Source organism: Micropterus dolomieu, linkage group LG21, assembly GCF_021292245.1.
Source record: "Micropterus dolomieu isolate WLL.071019.BEF.003 ecotype Adirondacks linkage group LG21, ASM2129224v1, whole genome shotgun sequence".
Taxonomy (NCBI): domain Eukaryota; kingdom Metazoa; phylum Chordata; class Actinopteri; order Centrarchiformes; family Centrarchidae; genus Micropterus; species Micropterus dolomieu.
Window position 1 is genome coordinate 13,052,400 of NC_060170.1, and position 22,920 is coordinate 13,075,319.

At 38.9% G+C, this 22,920-nt stretch overlaps 2 protein-coding genes across 2 annotated transcripts; one reads left to right on the plus strand and one right to left on the minus strand.

Annotated features, from left to right (window-relative positions):
* Nucleotides 1-1,279: 1,279 nt before the first annotated feature.
* Nucleotides 1,280-3,990, plus strand: LOC123959835. Its single transcript, XM_046034137.1, has 5 exons — nucleotides 1,280-1,682; nucleotides 1,786-1,940; nucleotides 2,595-2,664; nucleotides 2,770-2,971; nucleotides 3,505-3,990. Exons 1-5 carry the CDS (start codon nucleotides 1,663-1,665, stop codon nucleotides 3,988-3,990), a joined length of 933 nt encoding a protein of 310 aa, XP_045890093.1. The 5' UTR covers nucleotides 1,280-1,662.
* Nucleotides 3,991-9,943: 5,953 nt separating this feature from the next.
* Nucleotides 9,944-22,103, minus strand: ptgs1 (prostaglandin-endoperoxide synthase 1). Its single transcript, XM_046036006.1, has 11 exons — nucleotides 22,002-22,103; nucleotides 21,826-21,906; nucleotides 20,430-20,546; nucleotides 18,736-18,876; nucleotides 16,876-17,019; nucleotides 16,617-16,798; nucleotides 16,416-16,499; nucleotides 13,673-13,919; nucleotides 13,047-13,333; nucleotides 11,814-11,961; nucleotides 9,944-10,680 (listed from the first exon to the last, which is right to left on the minus strand). Exons 1-11 carry the CDS (start codon nucleotides 22,006-22,008, stop codon nucleotides 10,316-10,318), a joined length of 1,803 nt encoding a protein of 600 aa, XP_045891962.1. The 5' UTR covers nucleotides 22,009-22,103; the 3' UTR covers nucleotides 9,944-10,315.
* Between the last annotated feature and the right edge of the window lie 817 nt (nucleotides 22,104-22,920).

The following is a 22,920-nucleotide window of genomic DNA, read 5'->3' on the forward strand; positions in this document are numbered from 1 at the left end:
CAGTACGTAGCGCCCGTTTAGTCAAATTGATTTTGAGCAGTTATGCGAATAGCCACCCAAACTGCCTGGAGCAGCTGCTACGGCCTTCAAAGAGATTCACGTGACCGACTGAGACAGCTGGAGGCAGTCCAGTAAATACTGCTAAGTAAGCTAATATGCTAACGAAACTTTTGTGAGCTATTACGACAGTGTGGTTGTTCAGCTAACAGACTATATTTACCAAAGTAGTGTGCAATCATGGCCTTAATGTTCACCAAGGGTTTATTAATGACATTTTAAAGTGAATTTACTTGCAGCAAGTTGTGATATTAGCTGACTCTGCTCAGACTGGGAGCTCGGAGAACCGGCTGAGTGTTTATACCTCTATCCTTGCATAGAGCTTTGAGCTTTGGACCACCAGAGAAGAAGGAGGTTTCAGGCCTGGAGTGGGGCCAACCCAGCGTGGGAATGCTGGCAGGAAGTGGCACTGGAATGAACATTTTTGGAGTTTCACTTTTGCACAAGCTTAAATTTTTGAAAAATTGTTCAAAACACAGTGTTCACTTACTGAACAAAAAATTAAACATTAACTGTTTTTTTTTTTAACTCTTTCCAGGCTCCTTATTACAATGTGATGCTACAACACACAGAGCTACCACATTTTTGAGGGGAGCAGTGGCTGAGCTAAAGATGCCACCAGGGTCACTTGGCCAGCATTTACAGCACAGTCTGAATCAGCCAACAACCAATCCAACCCAGCTGTTAGTCACTCAGATGCAGCCTCCCATGTTACCACCTCCCCCACATCCGAACTTCCAATCAGTATATCTACACACCAAACTGCCAGCGACTAGTGATCCTCTTTTAATTTCAAATAGTGAACCACCAATAACGCACAGCCAGACATCAGTAGTCATTAGTGAAGTTTTGGGTACAACCCTTGAGTATCTACTCACTGAAAGTCAATCGCATTTGACATTAACATCATTGCATACACAATTTCAGAAACAAGTCAGTGACAAATTGCTGATAGAGACTGTTTCTCAGGACTCTAACATCCGTGCTGTGTCTCTAGCCAGTCAAATCATAGAGCCCTTCACTGAGACGTCTGTGTCTCAATCACTCTCAGCGCCCTTTGGCTCACTTAACTTGGATTTGTATCTGCCGACTCCAACACAGAGTCCTGTAACCCAAACTAAGACCAGCCACTCTGGTTCAGTCAGCCAGTCTTCTCCTTCACAAGCTGAACTGCACCAATCTGAAACTCAACCCAAAAGTCTTTTTCCGAAGTTCCATCATGAGATATCTACTGTGCATTATCTGACCTCCACACAACCTCTAACAGCTTCAGTCACAAAGCCTCAACAATCCCATATTCACGATAAAGCTTTGCCCACACTGCCCAAACCAACTTCAACCATATCTACACTTCCTCAGCCACAATCATCTCCAACACAACATCAACTGCTCCACTCACAAGGTCCTCTACCACAGACAGAAACTTTTCCACACCAACACAGAAACCCTGTTAAAATCCAACCTTCACTCTCAGCCATCCATCCTCCTGATCAGACACAGGTACAACTAAATACTAGCCAGCAACGTGACCCAGTTCAGTCAGTTAAATCAGCCAATGACACAGAGCTTACAGAGTTGCTGAAGAGGAACACCTCCCAATCACCTATGACCAGCAATGATCCCAGGTAGGTAAAATAAAAGATGATGGATATTGTCAGTGTGTTGATTTATAAAAAGCAGCACAGCAAAGCAGCAAGATTTCACTTTAGTTTGTGTTCTACACTCCAGAGTAACGCAGAAATCTCCGTCATGGCTGCCCATGCTGGAAAAACATGACATCCCCATTGTGGTGGGAGTGGGTGTATCTTTAGCCTTCATCTTCATCAGTGTCACCTTCTATTCAGTCGTCCAGAAGAATGAACCTGTACCAACAAGCCGAGCAGGTCAGAGATCCTTAGCCGCATCAAATGTCAGTACGTCTATTTCACATTCTGAGCAGGTTAAACTTCAGACAATTGTTATTCTTTAAGGAATAGTTGGACATTTTTGTAAATATGTTTATTGCTTTAGGGTTGAGAGTTATGTAAGAAAATGAATACCACTCTCTTGTCTCTCTGTTAAAAGAGAACCGATTTTACACATCACCTGATTACAGGTCTTAATCCAAAGTCTGATAAATTATAAAATAATTGAGCTGTTTTGTGGGTAATGTAGGCGCCAGGTTTTGAAAAGGAAGAATAAAGTGTGGAATAAAAAAGATGATATCTCTGGTTCTGTTGCATTGATTTAGTTTTTTTAAACTGTCCATAGAGAGTCCCACAATGTGATATTAAAGCTATGCTAAATATACAAAATCTGCATACTAGCACCTGTAAATCTCTCTAATTGACACATAATTTCTTGATTATTTAGGTCCTGTTTCCCCCTTGTTTCCAGTCTGTTTGCTAAACTATGCTAACCAGCTGCTTTCGACAGCTTCACATTTAATAGACAAATATGAGAGTAGTGTCAATCTTCTCTCCACCAGAAAACGAATAAAGCATATTTACCAAAATGTCAAACTATTCCTTTAGAGCCAATTTACATGTCCTTGACAGCTCAGAGGAATCTAGGTGTCCCCATAAGACACGCTGAGCGTCGAGCTGCAGGACGTACATACGAGAACAGGTAAATACACTATTATATAGGACAGAGACAAGGCAGCCTTGGAATTGATCTTCTTGCCTCTTTGTAAAAGATGCAGGAAACAAGAGAGGTGTGTTTCTTGCACAGAGCTTTTGAAGATGACGACTGTGTGGCAGTGATTGAGCAGAGCCCCAACACATCTGACACCCGAGCCCGACCTCCAGGGCCAAGCCTGGTCACGGTGCAGATGGAGCCAATGTTTGAGGATCTTCAAGAGGACACACAACATGCTCTGGACAACCACCCAGTCACTGTAGAGACTTATCCTGAGCCCATTCTTGACACAAAGGTTTGATAACACAGAAACTTGGGAAAACCCCTGTGAGACCTATACATAATGTGTACCTGTAGTTGGTTTTTATGTGTCAGGGTCTTTTTGCATGCCAAGGTAAATGTGATGTCTGAGTATATCTCAACTTTAATTGTAGTCTTTAGATTATGAATCTTCTGTGACTTTTGGTGATACTCTAGGTCAAAATTTCCACTTGTCACTGAAGATACCAATATCGACTAAGTCAAATTGATCAACTTCAGCTGCACTTAATGCTTATACAGCATGCTAACATGCTACAGCAAGCATGTAACATGCTTAAAATAACCTTGGCAAATGCTTACATATAACTGTTAAGCATGAGCATTGCTGATTTGATTAAAGTAGAAAAGCACAGATCTTACACATCAATATCTGTTTAGAGGTTTTGGGAAGTATAACTACATGTGACAAAAGTTGTAAAAAGCATTTTGTGGTCCCAGAGAGTGCTGCATGAAATCTGATTTTTGAAAAAGTTTTATCATTAAGGAGTGCACTCTTTACTATTTCAGATTGATCCCTCTCTGGAGGAGGAGAAAGGCTGCAGTTTGTCCCAGCCCAGCATCCAGCTACAGTGTGCTGATGACTGGACCAGTAACAGAGGAGATAACCGCAGCCCTTGTCAGGATGCCTTGCCTCCTCCATCATCCTTACCCTCCCGTTCACCTTCCCCGTCTCCACCATCCAGACTTCAGGAGGGCCTGCGCTCCTCACTAACCCTGCAAAGTGCTGAGGCATGTGTACAACCCATCCACCACAGTCTTAGCATCTCACATGGCAACCCGCCTCTGCTTCTTTCTCACCATGTGTCCTTGGGCCTCACTACAGTTGCAGTGGATGTCCATTTTTACCCAGCAGCCACTGCTTCATTGGCAGTAGGCACTAGCACTCATATCAACTCAGTCTCTAATTCCACTTCAGTGGCTGCACCTCTGTTCAGTTCCCCATTAGTTAACAGTCAGGAAAATGACCAGTCGGGTGCCAGATTTCATAAGTAGCTACATATTAAGGCATCAAGTCCAAGACATCCTCCTTTGATCAACCATTTCCTACTGTAACTAAACCACTTTAGCAATGATGAGGAAATTGTCCTTCATAAAGTGGTAAAATGTTAAATGGATAGTTTTGGGAAGTTTGTGCATTTGAATTGTTTATGAAAGATACAGGAGGAGTGGGATTTATGTTGTGTATGTAAAAATAAACTGAGTGAAATGGTGTGGGGAATTTAAATAAATTCTTCAAGTTTGATTGGATCACTCTGAAGGAGGGTGTGGCGTAGGATATAGAGAGCAATAAGGAGCTGTAGAAGACTTTTAGCCTCCACATACACACCACATGTCGTTAGATCAAAAGAAGGAGAACAAGGGAGAAATTAATTAAGTAGCCCTCAACCACATTCATCAGAAATGCAAATACATTTTTGGCCAACTGAAATTCAAACACATACCTAACCCTAAACCCTAGCAAAACTCCCAGTAAGAACACGAGAGTGGGATTGATCCTCTCATTCTTAGCAAGTAGGCAAATAATCATGTTTCCCAAAATGCTGAAGTATTTCTTTAAAAAAGGGGCTAACATTCTGTAGCATCCACCTCTCTTTGTAAATATGTATTTTATAGCTTTAGCACAGCACTTTATTACCTACATTACATTTATTACTGTCATGTTACAGTTTGACTTAAGTATGGGCTACTTCTGATACAACTAGTAGTCTTGCTTTCTACATATTTTACTTTTTACATTGCTTTATTTTACTACTGAAACATGAAAGAGACAATGCAGATGTTGTAGTATTAATTTTATTATTACTTATATAGGAATCACATTTTGAACTGTTCATTCATGTTGTGTTATTTGTTATGGGTTAGTTCAAGTTCCTCGCGACCCTGTACGTAGGATAAGTGGTTGACGATGGATGGATGGATGGATGGATAGTTCAAGTTCATTAAATGTGTTTTAGTATTGACTTCTTCAGTGAAACAGCCAAGGATACTTTACTTTGTCACAAAATATTGCATTTTTTATGACTGTACATGCTGTGTGTTTCGGTGACCTCCTCGTTCTCATACATCAAGCTACTTGACTGTTAACACCTTTTTTGAAACCAAAGGAGGGTAAGGGAGAATAAACATATAGACAAAACAGCCAAAGTCCTTAGTGATATTTTTACATGTAACCTGTAAAGCATGTGGCCTGTGAACGTTTGTTTCGACAGAAAGAATCTTCAGTAGATGAAGATCTGTGTGTGTCACCCCATAGATGTTTCTGATTGGCTGGATTTGTGGGTTTGGCCTGACGAGTGTCCACTGCTGACTGCTCCATTCACAACATCCTGCCTTTTTCCAGCAGTCCAGTACAGAAAATTGGAGCATTAAACACTTAATTTCCGGCATTCTGGAGACATTTTCTGCTCTAATTTATGGTGGAAATGTCTTTTTTGTTTTATGTAAAGGAAAACAAAAATAATTAAAAAAAACAGCAGGGAGGTGATAATTCATAAATATAAAAATATAACAGAATATAATGCAGTAATCAGCTGCTTGTTCTTTTTAGCTAGTTACCTTTTTTGGACAATGCACATTTGTTTCTTCTAAATTTAAATTGCATTTCATGTTTACTTATTGTGCAAATAAACCTTTCTCAAAGCATTTTTATTTGTTAGTTAATATTTCTTGGTGCAAGCTACAGTCCGCTGCCAGACCCTTCTCTTGCCACTTGCTAACCTACATGCTCCCTTCCATGGCTTGGTGCCAGCAGTGGATCCCAGTTTCCTTTTCAACAGAGGAGAAATGGAAGAAGAGGATGTGTCAGTTCTAATACGGTAACAAAAGATGTGAGAGCAAAGATTTTGCAAGTGCAGGTAACTCATTCTCTGGCGGCTAAGCCCTCCCTGTCTTTCAATCCTATTGATGTCCCTGCAGATGGACACAATACCAGAATACAAATAACTACCTGTATAAAAAACATAAAATACTGCACATTGGTGCACAAAAAACAAACTTAGAAGAAGAACCTCTTATGGCTCTCAGCAAACACGTGGTTTAAAATCTAGTTTAGAATTTAGAGTTGTTTTTTCAGATCAGGTTAATGCTCTGAATAATTTAGCATGAACATCAAATTACATTTGGTTATACAGTATAACATCAAAATTGGGAGGTGCAGAATTTTATATGCCTTTTAATAGTGGAGTTTTGATAGTGACACTCAAAGCAGCCTTATACATGCTACCAAGCAGATGACAAAATGTTGAAACGCTTAAGAAAAACCAACAATTTAATTGGTTTGCAAACACAAGAAACATTTTAATACAATGCAATAATCGTGCAGTTTACAAATTTACAAGAACATCCAGTAGTGCTGTGTACAGTTATTAGGTATAAATGTGCCGTCCTAAACTTAATTTCACCCTAAACGCAGTCTAGGTAGTAGGTTTGGAAGTGGTGGAAAGAAACCAAGTATTTTTTTTTGTTTTTTTTATGTGACTTTTTACATCTACTTCTCCACATCAAGAAAAATATTGTACTTTATTACTGCACTAAATTTATTTGACAGCTAAAGTAACTAGTTACTTTTAATATTAAAGCTTTTACACACAAAACATATCTAATTCTAAAATATGACTTATTAGATTAGATTAGAGCACACAGCATAATTACCTTCACCTCAACCAGTTACAACATTAAGTATTACACATTAATGTGTCAGTTCAAGGTCTAATTCGCAACACTACAAAATACTCCAGAGTGTAGTCTAAACTAATATTTAGATATATATAAAGAAAATTGGTCGGTATGAACATGTGACTTCCTATTACCAATTTAAATAGTGCAGCGTACTTAACCAACATTGTCTCACTACATGTTAAATTTTAAGGGTCTAGGTGAAATTTTGCCTTTTATGTTGGTTGATTTTTTTTATAGCACTAAGGGTGCCCCTGTAATAGTTCTGGTTTGTTGGTGTTGACTAGGCTGGTAAGTTGTAAGGCAGTATGATCTGTAGACATAAACAGGTTTGAGTCAGTGAAGGAAACAAATCCAAAAGTGAGCAGGAAAAAACACAAATTAGGTACAGGCTGAGGCAAAAACTGGCAGGTAGGCTGAGGAAAGGTCTGGTATGTTAAGGAGAGAACGCAACAGTTCATCTGGCGAAAAAGGGCCGGTGAGCCGGTGTTGACGGAATAAGGAGGGTCAGGTGTGGCAAGAGGAAAAGACAGGAGGAATCACAGGGTCTGGAACGAGGAGAGAGTTAGTACTGGGATATATGTGATAAATGGAATGAAAAAGTTGCATTTATACTTAATTCAGAATGAAAAGTGTAATTATCTGGCCTTGTTCTGGCAGTGTTCTGTGACAATGGATGCTGAGGACTGCTATCACCATGTAGCATTAAGAGACAATCCTGTCTCAATTCTTCCAGCCTGCCTAGTTTAATGTTTTGAACATTGATTCTCTATAGTATGTCAAAGAGTTAATGGTTTTGAGTCCCTCACTGAAGAGTAATAGATTTTTCACAGCAGACATTTTGACTTGTCATCATAGGAAAAGCATAGGTGAAAACATTAATGATGGCTCTGTTCTGTTCAAGTGTCCCAGTAAGCTATAGCAGTGTGACAGTGAGCCAGCATGCACAATAACAGAAACCTGAAACTGAAGCAGAAAAATGGAATTCAGAACACCATTCATGTTATTTACAGCTGTGATTTTCTTAAAACGTCTTCCTTGAAAAAACCTAGAAACACAATAAATCTTTGCCTTCACAAGTGGGAACAGAGTCCCGTACAACCAGGCCAGGAACACTCTGACTAAGGACATCAAAGCTGCAAAGAGGAGCTACGCCGAAAAGCTAAATAGCAGCTTTGCAGCCAACGATCCTGCGTCAGTGTGGAGAGGCCTGCGGACACTCACCAACTACAGGAGACCATCCCCCAACACTGTTGGTCCTCAACAAGTGGCAGACAAGCTGAATGGCTTTTATTGTATGTTTGAAAAGCCCACAGTCACACCTCTCCACCACTCCAACACCATCTTCAATCAGTCACCTTCTGCCACCCTCCTCTCTGACCCTCATCTGCACTCAAGATCTGTGAAGAGGATGTGAGCTACCTCTTCCAAAGGCAGAAGATCAGCAAGGCTCCTGGCGTCGACGGTGTGTCTCCATCCTGCCTGAAAATCTGCACTGACCAGCAGAGGATGTACTTCCTGCGCCAGCTCAGGAAGCTCAACCTGCCTAAGGACCTGCAGATCCACTTTTACACAGCTATAATCCAGTCTGTCTTCTGCACGTCCATCACTGTCTGCTTTGGATCTGCCACCAAAAAGGACAAGTACAGACAACAACGGACAGTCAGGACTGCAGAAAAGATCATCGGTGCCAACCTGCCCTCCATTCAGAACCTGTTCCAGCTTCTCCTCTCTGTTAGGCGCTACAGACCACTGTACGCCTAAACAGACTCAAGAACAGTCTTTTCCAAGTGAGTCAGAAATCAGCTGGTCATCATAGTGATGGCTTGCATCACTGTGATGAACAGCTGATTTCTGTCTCAGGGTGTCAGGAACAATTCTTGTGCAATAACCCTCTGTCTCTAATCAGTCACCTGTTTACTGGCTACCACTTATTATTTATTCACCATTCTCTATTTCAGTGCTGTTCTGTTGTATTGTTATATTGTAGGTGCTGTATACCAATCCACCTACCTCAAGTCATAACTCCTGCACAAAATAGTTATACTTATTTATTCCAGCATCCTTTGCACTATGCTTCATTGCACTGTGTACATGTGTACATGTATGCATGTATATGTACCTGTATATCACATCCACCTCCGACATGTACATACTCCTGCATCCTTTGCTCACTGCACTATTTGTCAATAAGTCTATATAGTTTTTGTTCATAGTGTATATTTGTGTTGTCTACACTGAAGTCTGTGTCTGATTTTATTTTAGTATGGGTAAGCACATGAGTGAGCAATGTACAATCCTGAGTCAAATTCCTCGTATGTGGACACATACCTGGCAAATAAAGCTGATTCTGATTCTGAAAATCTTGTTTTTATTGCAATCTAGCAGCTGAAATGTTCACAACCCAAAAGTAAGCCCTACAAAGTGAAGAAGTGCGGCAACCACACTGTTAGACATGCAACAATCTGAAAAATGTTACCTACAGAGGTCAGTACAACCATAAGACATTAGCTTATCTTTTGTTCCTTGCTGTACCAGAAGTACATAATATACTGCATGTTCAGCATGGGTGCCCCCCCATGACAAGACAAGATATAGCACGTTTGGTGTCAGGCTCAACCCAGAGTACATACACAGAAGTAACCCTGATCTTAACAAAAACACAGTAGTGTGTGACTACTTCTGACTCATAGAAGTGATACACACCACCCTTTGCATCCTGTGAGAAGGTCGGTGCGAGAATTAGCATTTAGTCATTTAGCAATGTTGTTGCAGGTTTTTCTCAGTAAAAATTTGGTAGAAACTCGTGTCACAACTGCAGAAGATTAAGAGGCTACAATCATGCTAGCTGCTCTGGGAAGCTGTACTAATAGGCACAAAACTGAATGTTCACCATCTTAGTTTAGCGTGTTAGGGATCTAGTCCTTGTTGCAAAACTGTATCTAACTTGAGCAAAGAAGTTAACCTCCAAACTGCCCCAGTGGAGCTGCTCAGTGACTTATATTTTCAAATTGCAACATTTCCTTTCATACAGATTATTAAGATTTGTGTGATTTTAACCAAAATGAGGTGTGCTTCTACAAATATGAAACAGAAATAACTGTCTGCAGATCATTATTATTTGTATTTCATCACTTATTTTTTACTTATTATTTTTGGCCATTTAACATTCAGTGAATTCACAGGTAATTTGTACATTAATGTTAGGTGTTTCTTAGTGATGCAATACCTCCACACTGAAAAGAAGAGTCAAAAAAACACAACAAAATAGTCATACTGAGTTATGCCATTAGCAAATTTAATATTTTTTTTTTACAACATCCAGAGGAATTCTCTTGGTCTAAATGGTAATGAATAAATTGATTTAGCCAGATCTTCAGAAACTATGTGATTTGTTAGAGGTATTTTCAGAAGGTAAACAGGCTTAAATGAACAGTCAAATGTCATTTACGGCAGGCTGGATTAAATCCATTCAATTAACACATGCATATCGAAATCACTTTCAAGGGCAATAAATCCAATCTGATTGAGTTTATGACAAAACTTTACTACACAATGAGAGCCATAGTGTCAGCTCCCACAGTCGCAATAGTAATACACTGATTATGAGTAATGAAATCACATAGCATCTATTGAATATTCATTAAAGTTCAATAGATGGTTTTGCTTCCTCCTCCTTTCGTGGTTTTGCTTCCTCTTCCTTTCTTGGAACATGGAAGTCCACGTATGGACACCACTTGGTATTAAGGCACACCAGTTTCTTCAAAGTAGAAGTTTTGATGATATTAAAGCCTGTCTCACCCCCAAAGGTGCTGGGCTTCCAGTACTCAGGGGAGCAGATGGGGTTTCCCAGCAGGCCTTTCAGGGAGAAGGGAGCACCCATCTCCACCATACTCTCACCAAATATGGCGTTAGGACGTGCTTTCTCCAGCATGACGCCGGGGTAGAGCTCCAAAGCATCTATGTCACCATAGAGTTCCTCTAAACCTCTGGCTATTTCTATGTCATCTGTTTGGGAAAGAAAAAAAACATTTTAATTAACTCAAAGCTTGTTACCTTTAATATTAATATGTTGCATATAATGTGTCACACAAGGATTTTTCATTAAATTAAATGTCTCATCTCAATAACTGCTGGATAGATTGCCATTGTTTAAAGACATTCATGGTGACCAGAAAATGAAGCCCTCTCACTTTGGTGATCCCCTGACTTTTCTTGTAGCGCCCCCATGATAGTAATGTGTCTGTCTCTATGAGCCGGCTCTTTTAAGTTAATAATGAGAGCCATCTGAGAGCCAGTTTTGCCATGAGATTTTGTAAACTGCTAAACCAGTGACATTTCCATCAACCTCAGCTATAATTTGTTTTAGTGCTTATTACCCAATGTTAACAAGCTAAACTACGATGGTGAACATGGGAAACATTTTACCTGCTAAACGTCAACATGTTAACATACATTGTGAGTAAGGTTAGCATGCTGATGTTAGCATTTAGCTCAAGATAAAAACTTTATTAATCCTGAGGTTGTACAAACATTAGGAGTGCACGTGTAAAAATATCAAACAGATATCCAAAACCACAAAATCTAAAATATACAAAATGGCAAAAATATGATAGAGTTTAACAGTTTAGTAAGTTCCCCCAGAGAGGTTTGCAGTTATCAGGAAGTGTCTGAGTAAAAGGACATCCACACTATGTCACCTTCTTAAGCCTGCTGCCACTGTGACCTGGACAGAAAATCGATGGAAGGATGAACCAATATGAGAAAAAAAATTTCCACTCAAGTGAAGAAATTCAGGCAAGTGCAAAGAAAGCAGACTTGTCAGTGTGTTTGTGAGAGCTTCTGTATACCCATATACTGACAGAATTAACAAGAGTTACCACAGAAAAAAAATAATACATTGACTTGAATGTGTTCATCTGCGGTTAAGGAAAAAAATATTGACAAAATATTTTGTTGATGCAGGACCCAGAAAATACCAGTTATGGTAGCCTATAAATGTGTATATACCAGTTAAAATAAGCTCAAAGTCAAAAGTGCAAATACCATTTTACGATATACACATGTGAAAGAAAGGAAATGGGGGAGAATCCAAGAAAGTTTCAGAAGGAAGTTATAGTTATAATATTATTCCTGCTTACCAGTAAATTCATAAAAAGAGGTGTATGGCTTGAGGTTAAACCTCTTTCTGTATTCATTAAAGGGCTGCACACGCGCTGCTCTAGACTCTCTGATGACCATTTCTGCCACTTTGAGCACTACTTCATGAGAGTTGTGACCTCCACCTATCTGAAACATACAAAAATGTTACTACAGTTGAAAGTTATTTTAATAAACTATTCAGTAATACCAGATAATGCCCAGATAACCCATCAGGACTGTGCATGTTGATTTTCAGCAAGCAGAGATAACACTTTGTATGCACACGCTGCTAAAAGATACCTGAGAATCTTATCTTAAAGAAGTGGTTGCGTTTATGGTTATAAATATGTTTCACAATACTTGTGGTACGCAGAGACATCTTCCCACAGTAGTCTGATGTTTCATACAACCCTGAGCAGATCAACTGTTATCTTTAGGACAAGTTAAAGCTGGGTTAGGCAACTTTAGCAACCGCTAGATTTTGAAAGTATCCAACTGAAAAAAATCCCACCCCCTCCCTTCAGGCCTCCCTCAAAACCTATTTCCCTAATGAAATGCTTGGCCATGCTTTTTACAGTCCTGCTACAGCTACAGATACTAGATTTTTTTCAGACAAAAGTCAAAGATAGGTTAAAAGCACAAGCTCTACTTCCTTGACAGCATTTCCTGTCATAGCTTATGTATCTGTGATAAATGTCTGTCTGATGAGTCAGAAAACCTTTTTAGTCGCTTTGAACTTATGGCACAGATATGATTCATCTACAAATACGTGTTAAATATTCATTTTACAGTTGTCATTGTTGAATTACATTCTAACTGATGAATCAATGCAGAAATAGTTCTTTACTCTTGTTGCTGGTCAAGGTGGAACTAGTTTTAACTACTTTATATACAGTTAGGCAGTTTAGTCCAGTGGTCCCAAACTCTGGGGTCACAAGAAAAATCTGAGGGGCTGGAAGATGATTAATGGGGCAGGAAAGTTCTGCTACACAATGCTGGATTTTTATTTTAGACTTTTCTGTTACCTTTTTTTTTGTTTGAGGGGCCCCAACTGCCTCCTTTGTATGAGGCCACAAGTGAAAATTTTTGGAAACCAGTGATTAAATATTGAACAATGCATTTTATAAGGTTATAACATGTGTGTTTATGTGAAAGCTTAATCTGAAAAGTAGCTAGTCAATAACCACTAACATTGGATTCTTGTACACAGTCACTGTATGGTACTTATCTACCTGCCCTGCAGGCTGTCGAGAGAAGGAATCCACCAGTTTCTCCACCCCGTAATGCATGAGGAGGGAAGTGTTGTAAATAAACTGGGAGTATGGGATTTCATCTCCATCAATGAGAAAGCTGTCAGGCATCAGCGGATGCCAGTGGTAGAGGTGGCAGAACTCCAGAGCGATGCGGTTGCTGTACTGGAAGCGCTCATTGAAGAGGAGGGAGGGATCGAACTTCAGCTTCAGCAGGTAACCACTCAATTGCTGGACGTACTCTTCGATTATAATGTTGATGATCTCCCCTGAAAAAATCGATTGATGTCAAACATTATCAAAATAAAAAACATTTAAATAAGCTTAAAGATGGAAATTTAAACTGTTAATTTGTTAAAACAATTAGAATTGCAACTATTAGACGATGAACTGATTTGAACTTATTTTCAAGCAAAATTGCCAAACATTATATAGTTCCAGGTTCTTAAATGTGAGAATTTTCTTGGTTTTAAATAGTAAATAGTATATTGAATAATTTTGGGATTTGGGACTGTTGGCAGGACAAATCAGGTGACTTTGTCAGTTTTCTAACATTTTATACAACAAAAAAGACTTAAACTGTTTATGTATGTCCATGAATCCCTCACCAATAATGATGAGTCTGGCAGTCTGGAAGAGCTGCTCATCATCCCAGGTGGGATGTTCTGCCTTCAGGATGTCACAGACTCTGTTATGCTCCCTGAGCCAAATGGTTGCGTACATAGTGAGACCCGGCAGGATGCCAAACACCTCCTGACCAATGGCCAGACGGTTTTCTGGAGGGAAACCTTCAGGATACACCATGTGCACGGGGACTTCAGATACTGTAGGAGGGTACATCTCACCATTTACTAACTGCGAACAAACAAAAACCACATCAAAATCCACATCGGATTTTTGGAAGTATTAAGGTTTGATTGAGTTCATTTGATGTTTAAATTTTCTTTACTATTTCTTAATAAACTTAAATGCCATACTAGTTGTAAAAGACAGAAGTGCTACAGAACAGACATGTCGTGCTTACGAAACCTCCTCAAGCATAGTGGCTTTCAGATAAAGACGGTTTGAGGAAGTTCCCTCTCAAACCCTGATAGCATGTCAAAGGCGTGATAACAAGTTGCTGTGATGCACAAAGTGACTGATTTAGAATAGTTTCTCTTTAACCACTTTGTCACTATAACTGCTATCTGGAAAATGTACCACATAATTCTCATAAGTCAACCTGATACAGGAAGTGAAAGTTATTTAAATGTCCAATATTATTCTAAATTTTCAGGTTAATACTTTTATTTGGCTTTCTACTAGAAAATGTTTACATGCTTTATTGTTCAAAAACACATTCTTTTTCTCATATAGTCCATTGCTGCAGCACCTCTATTCACCCTCTGTCTATACACGTTTTAGCGCCGGTGTTAAAGCCCCACTCCCTAAAAACTTTTTTCTAATTAAACCATGCAGGAATCTTTGGGTCTACACTGCATGCACAATTCTTAGGCAAACATCGTTCATCATTGAACAAACACAATGCTCTCAGTCAATACAAAATATAATTGAACCTCAAACCTGAATGTTTAACTAAGGAAAAGTGAGTTTTGTCTTGCTCAGGAGAATATATTAGTGTGCAAAATTATTAGATAACCAAAATAATTTTTATCAAATTACTTGTTTATTCTCAATTTTTAGAGTCAGTGTAACAACACAAAACAATAATTAAATAAAAATTTTGGCCTTTCAAAAATATTTGTAACCATAGCCAACAATAGCTATCCTTCTTTTTAATAACTGCCATGAGCCGCCCATTCATGGAGTCTGTCAGTTTCTTGATCCATTCACGCTCAACTTTCACTGAAGCAGCAACCACAGCTTCCCAAATACTTTTCAAAGAGGTGTATTGTCCTCCCTGACAGTAAATCTCATGTTTAAGAAAGGTCCACAAGTTCTAGGTGAGGAAAGGGGCCAGGTCATTATTACATTTACATTTACTCATTGGCAGAAACCTTTATCCAAAGCGCCTTACATTTGAGGAACAACATACAAGCATCAACAAAGCATCAAATACAGCACGGGATCTACAACTGACATTACGCTAGTAAGGGAAGCAATAAATACTAGTAAGAGCTACTAGCACGTATGGCATCATTGAGGTAAATACCTAGGGAAAGAAGTATGAGTTAACGAAATAGTGCAATCAATATAAGAAAATTGTAGGGGATAGAAGAAGAAGAGCACAGGAAGTGCATGCTAGAGTTAGAGGTGTTCCAAGAGAAAGTGTTCTTAGAAGAGATGAGTTTTCAAGAGCTTCTTGAAGTTAGAGAGGGACGCTACTGCTCTGGAGACATGTGGTAGCTCATTCCACTATCGTCGTGTCACAGACGAGAACAGCCGGGACTGAGATAGCCTTCTCTGTAGGGGTGGCAGAGCCAGACGCTGGAGGAGCACAGTGGCCGAGAAGGAACGTAAGCTTGTATTATGGAGTTTAGATAGATGAGTGACTAGATGAGAATGACTCTCCTCTCTCCTCCTATCACTTCCTGCAGGTGTTTCTGGCTCTGGAGCTGTGGAGTCTGAATCTGCGGTTGTGAGTCACCTGCTGCCCCCGTGTTCCTGCTCGGCACCATCTGCTGTGATTATTGTTTCTAGTCCTATTATTATTATTGTTATTATAATCATTAACATTATGATTATTATCATTAACTACTATCATTAACTACTCACTACTGTAAATATCTGTACCCCCCGGTCGAGGCAGATGGCCGCCCACCCTGAGTCACGTTTCTGCTCAAGGTTTCTGCCTCTTAAAAGGAAGTTTTTCCTTGCCTCTGTCACCTAGTGCTTGGTCCGGGTGGGAACAGAGTACGGTCTACACCTGCTCTTTTATGAAAAGTGCTCAGAGATAACTGTTGTTGTGATTTGGCGCCATATAAAAAAATATATATATATAAAAAATAAAATAAAGAGTTCTGATCCTGTTGTCACTCTGTATGCAAGCATTAGAGACTTGAATTTGATTCGGGAGGCCATGGGTAGCCAGTGGAGGTCACTGAGTGAGTAATTAAGTGAAATGAGTTCTTTTGGGCTGATTAAAGACCAGACGCACTGCTGCGTTCTGAAACCATTTGTAGGGGTTTCACCGTCCTTGAGAAAAGCTTTTTAAAAATTGGTGATGTCATCACATTATAAAGTCCATGGGCCGAGAGGTAGCTAGTGAGCAAAGCAACTGGGAGAAACACCACTGCGCTCATTCAGCACGCAGCATACCCTAGAAACCTTTTTTGGCAAATGTACTCCCTTCAGATACATACAGATACCTTTATACTAACAAACTAAGCTAAAAAGCAATTTCTTTACTACCTGATATTTCAGCTTTCCATCTTTATGAAGACGGAGTTGAAGCTGACGCGTGAGGTCATCTCCGTAGATATTGCTTGCATCTACCTAGGTAGAAAAAACACAACTTTTGCAATAAATTAAAGTCAAACACATGATGCATTATGCTTAATCCTTGACAGGTTTAATTGTTTTGGTTGTAGCTGACTACTGTATGTATCTCACCCCATGTCCTAAAGCCTTGGTGAAGCCACCTTCAACTTCATGGTTTGTCCTGAAGAATTGATGAGTGAAGTGCTGGGCCATGAAGGCAAACATCACATTGGTTCCCTGAGGGTCAGGCCTAAATTTATTTCTCTTAAAAAACCTCTCAGCCAACACTTTGGTATCCGGAAGAACAGATTTACCTGTAGAAAAAATATATATATCAAGACATTCTCAGGAGCAGATTCATATGTGTGTAGTTGTGTACTGTAGGGCTCACCTTTAGTTCCCATAGGCAAAGGGCAGTCTTCAGGTACTGGAGGGAGGAGCCGGGTGTAGTAGGAGGTGTTGTAGTAGGACTCCCAGCTGAGGTATCCATATTTGGTATTGTAGGTTGGAGGGCTTGGAATAAGTTCACTTCTGACTTTGGGAGAAGGTGACAATAAGAAGTTTACTACAAATTTATTTTTCATATATTTTCCACATTTGCTAGTTCAGAACCTTCTGTTAGCATTAACAAACCATCATGTTTAGACACCTAAACCCAGGTAAGTAGCCTGATGTTCTTTGGGATAAAGTTTGTATGTGGATAAGGCTGGTGATGTACTACTTGTGTCTATGCGTCCGGTTCCTGTTCACACTGCAATTTTAAAAACGAAACAAGAGAAGTAACCATGTCATTATACAGACTGTCAGGTAACTTGTTGATTGGACAGCTTTGAAGATTGTCATCCTGCTTCATCAGCGCATCATCAAATCAAATTCCGGTGATTGACAGAAGTTTATGCAGCACTTCTGTATCTGTATCGCAAAGAGCTCAAGAAGAAATAAGTTATTATAAGCATGATTAGTAATTTTAGAGCGCAAATTGACCACATATTATGAATAATGACGTTAAAACAGGACGAAGACGAGGCGTCTTGTAAGTAATAATTTGGGGCTTAGGCCTATTACTGTGGGATTGCTGTCACAAATGTTTTATGGACTCAAAGTAGGCTACAAAGAGTATTGGCCCCTTTTATAACAGCTTATAACCTATTAATCAGGGAAAATATGTGGTTAAGTAGGCTATACGTGGTTACTAAATTATTTGCATAAACAAAGCCTACACTTGACTTATACAGATCAATTATAAGATTGCTGAACACATTTCACAGAGTCAGCAGATGTTATTAGTCCTGTGGTTGGTTCGTTTACTTTCACATCACAAGCAAACCGCACCAGCGTTTCTTTGAAAGCGTACCGTGACCACTTCTTCAAGGTGGCACAAACGCTTGTTTGGTCCACTTTTGGTGTGCGATTCAACCGAGCTAAACAAGGCAGGTGTGTGCTTATTGTCAACCATGAAAAGACCCAAAACACCAACTAACTGATCCTACAAGCTTGTACTAGTAGCCTACTATTTATTGTCTGGTCAATAACCACACCTTTGCGTTTTGTGACATGTTCCTTCATTACAAAGAACATGGGCACAGTAGCTTATTTTTGTTCATAGATCACCCTGCAGCTGTAAATACTCGCTAACTCACCAGTGTGTGTGTGTGTGTTCATCCGCAGCTGTAAATAGTCCTTGACAAATGCAATTTACTTATGTTTGAGTAACATTTGCTAAAACACTACGGTGTCCAGCTGTTTTAGGAAATTATTCAGCCTTTAAAAAAATGTAACTATGTATTTGGGACCTATTTTTAACAATGACCATCATCTGTAGGCACCAATGATAATGGGGTTTTGTGCAATAATAAAAGTAGAATATAAAATAATACCAGATTTAACCTTCAACTCTGCTCTGTCTGAGTTTGCATGCAAGGAATACAACAGTCCAAAGTGAGAGCATGCAACTTTGTCTCTTGGTCAAAGACAAGACAAGATTTTCTGATTATTGACTGCTTTTGAGTTGATTCAACTATTTTGCATCTATACACGCATGTTTATATATAAATATAAATCTACATATCTCTTCCTTTTTTTGATGGCCTCATGGCAACAACATGTGCTTCTCACACAGAATAATTCTACCACTATCCCATCAGGCCTTATCTAAAACCACCTTTAACTCAACAATATTCATCAGCATGTGTCTCTACCTTTAAATACATCAAGGCTGATTCAGTTTTATAGCTTTAACCATTTCACCTACCTGTCAGCACTAATCTCATGATTGTGTCTTGCAGGAAACAGCTATTGACGAGGTCCCAAAACCACTGGAAGTGGGTGAGGATGAAGTGAACCACCCTAGGACTGGGCTTCAGCATAAGACGAACTCTGGTCCAGAACTCCGCTGCTCACAAAGACAAAGATTAAATATATTTTGTACCACTTCTAATTAGGGCTGGGCAATAAAACAGTAATGATGATTATTGCAATATAATTTTCCTCAATAACAATATAATAAATGTTCAATATATCGTCAATAAGTATTTGGTTTAATTAATTTGAATCACCAACAAATTTGCACTTAACTTTTCTATTAAAATATTTATTTTGTTGAGGAAAACTACTGATTACTAGTCATATTTGTTAAATTTCTTCTATCATAATAGTTTTGAATGTTCTCCCTCAGATTTGTTAAGTGATCCACTGTTTGGCATCAAGTGTTTGTCCCATTCTGACCATAAAGAAAAGTTGAACCATGTAATTAACCATCTGGTTTCTTCAATATTCAGTCAGGAGCAAAAATCAGCCTTTAAACTTGAAAGAAATAATGATTTGACATTTATCGTGATGATTATCGATATCGAATGATATTAAATGTTTTTATCGTGATAAAATTTCGCCCAGCCGTACTTCCAATAAAGAACCTTTTGTAAGTGTTTTCTAAGTTGTGAGTTATGGCTATATAAATGCTAATAAATAATTGATATATAAGCCATTAATATTACCATTTGTGTTGCCAGGTTGTAAAACACCCTTTGGCTCCTCCTCCAAAATAACATTTGTTTTATGTTTTTAGCTCTTTAGTTTATAATGTGAAGTTTTTTGTTTGTTTTTTTACCATTCATTACTCCACATGACTAACTAACTTTTTAGAACGTGACAGACCTGTGAACCTTTACAACTTATTCATATTTGCAACAGCAAAACTAATTTTTTATTCTACTGTATTAATTACTTATTAACATTTAGAACTTACAAATAGCTTGTTAGTAAGCATTACATTATTGACCATTTATTTATATATAAAAAATTTTTTAATTAGATTTAAATTTTTACTTTTTAAGTTTTTTTAAGTTTTTAATGACTCTACTCTAGCTACTGAGAGTTTTCACAACCTGACTGTTTAAAGAGTCAAATGCAGATAAAAAATTAGGCCCATTAAGTACACAAGGCACTTAGCACTGTCGCCTCACAGCAAGAAGGTTGTGGGTTCAAACCCCAGGTTGCCCCGGCCCTTCTGTGTGGAGTTTGCATGTTCTCCCCGTGCCTGCGTGGGTTCTCTCCGGGTGCTCCGGCTTCCAACCACCGTCCAAAAACATGCAGGCTAGGTTGATTGGTTACCCTAAATTGTCCTTAGGTGTGAGTGGTTGTTCATTTATGTGTGGCCCTGCAATGGTCTGGCGACCTGTCCAGGGTGTGCCCGATGTTAGCTGGGATTGGCTCCAGCCCCCCCACGACCCTGTACGGTAAGCGGTTGACAATGGATGGAAGTACACAAGGCGTTAGTGTAGTGTTTCTGTTTAGTGTTAGTTTGCCCTAAAAGTGGCCGTTGAGCTAATGGCGGTAGTTGGGAGCTTGACCTGACTTTCACTTGGAGGGCACTTGGCCTATGACTTTTAAATGAACCCACACGTCGACACCCAAGTTTATGCCAAAAATGTTAATTGCTGTACTTACGAACAGTGCAGTTGTCTCCATAGAAGCCAGTGCGAGTGCAGTCACATTGGTAGCGGTCTGTACCAAATCTTTCACACACTCCTGAGTTCTGACATGGGTAGTAACAACAGGGATTCACTGCAAACGAGGAAAAAGATCATGTTGTTCTGTATGACTGAATCATTAGTATAATGTGGCCTGTGCTAAACTAAATGGCTGATAGTACAGATTGTGTATTGACTGAGAGTGATACTGAAACAAGCCTGGTAAACCACAGACAAACACAGCCTGTGTGTGTGTTAATATATGAAAGAATTAAATCTTACCCTTTTAAGCTAAAACCACCTCCTTCAAATGTAACCAACAGTGACCTAAAGGTTAGAGAAGGCCACTGCTTCACCCTCCCTCATTACCACCACCATGAGCACGACTGCAGTTGTCAGTATGAGCCGTTGAAACTACCCTGGATAAATAAAGTGCTTTGCATGCAGCTTTTTGACACAGAGTACAGTCTCTTCACAGAAACTGCTTAACTAAATCATGACTTCATTGTTTCTGGCCTAACAAACTGCTGCATGACTTCTACCTAACCACATCTTGAACATTCTGGGGAGTTGTAATATGGCTTCCTGTTCTCTGTTCATACTCGCAGAAGTTCAATAAGATAATGTGACACTGCAGCTTTTTCTTCCTCATTAGCTATGAATAAGACGATAGATAAGCATGTCTGAGCCCACGCGAACAACAAATAGTTTTATGTTTCTAAAAGGAGAATGAAAGTGTATGAATGCATGCATGTTGTTGATATGCAGGTCTTACTCAACCAGTGAAGGCCAGGAAGCAGATGAATAACTATGGACATACTTGCATCCAGTCCAAGTCAGAAATATGTAGTTACATTTTGCAGAATAGCATGTGCAGAAAGAAAGAGAATTTTAATGCTGCATATTTTTGTTAAAAATCCATGCACGGTGGTGTCACATTTTCTCACACAGGCTATCAGAATTCATACAGCTGTGACCTGTAGCTAGAAATTAAAAAAACACAGATGCTGTTTCCACTATAAGGTACATGGCATTTCTGTAACCTTCATTAAAGATTGAATAACACCCAAAAAATCTATCAGGGGTCAACAGAAGCGTGCGAGCCTGGAAATGTAACAAAAATATGTAGCATCTATTGTCAAGACTTAAAAATGTTAATGGAAACAACCATTAACTGAGTAAGCACATATCAGCACACCTTACAATAATCACAGAATATGGTGTAATATTTATAGTATTGTATATTTACTAAGCTTTATAAAAGAGAAAGAAATAACTACACATTCATTGTGAAATACACTTACTACATGCTCAAACCAAATTCTCAGTCTAAATGACAAAGACTTGCAATTATGGAAGAAAAAAATGCTTACCAGCACTTGAGTCACCAGCACATGATGAGCTCTCCAGTAGCAACAGGTTGATAAACACCCAGATGGAGAAGATGTTGAAGTCTACAATAATAATAAAAAAAATTGTTGAATATTTAAACTCAGTCGTGTTTTGTGTTTAAATAAATAAAATAATTCATAATTATTTTACGACTCACCTTTCATGATTCAGAACAAGAAATAAAAATTAATTTTGGTTCACTGGGTTATTTTGTGTCTAGAAATGAATTTGAGAGACAGGGGTTGGCTACTCTCTCCATAACAACTCTGAGGCCTACTGATATGGTCTGACTGGCTTCTTAAAATCAACCAAAGGCGTGGTACCACAGTTTCCTCTCCTTCCTCCATTTGTTCTGCAGCAGATATGAGGGAAACTGCAATTGGCACCAAATCATTTTGATTTGATCATTTTTAAACAACAAAGTGTTCTCAGGATACTGTTTAAATGTGCTTTTTTTCCAGAGTAAAAACTTCTGTTTTCAAACGATGAACACTATTTATCTGTCATTTAAATCATTAGTGAGTGACAGGAAACAGAACAGGGTGATGCTTCAGGAAGATTTCTGGGTGCTCTATCTCCACCTACTGGCAAATTAGTAACATTCAATTTCAAATTGAATTCATTAAAAACAATCGAGCTTTACATCATCACTTACACATGTCCATACTAAATATCCCAGTACCCCTAAATCTCGTGCTGATGTAATATTATGTAAATCACTTTTATGTTGCAGCTGGTGAAGGTGGGGATAATTTCAACTACTTAATACACTGCCTGGTAGCTTGAAAATTTCACGTGATCAAAATTTTTTTATTATGTTTTATATTAATAATCTGAATCTGCAAAGTAACTGGTAACCAAACTTGTCAGACAAATGTAGTGGAGTAAAAAGTACAATATGTCCCTCTGAACTGCAGTGGAGTAGAGGTATAAAGTAGCATAAAATGGTAAAGTACATGTACCTCAAAATTGTACTTAAGTACAGTACTTGAGTAAATGTACCTAGTTGTTTCTAGTATGTCTGAGTTTTTTGGGATTATTGGGGGAAAAGACACTACAGTACTGAAACAAAGTGG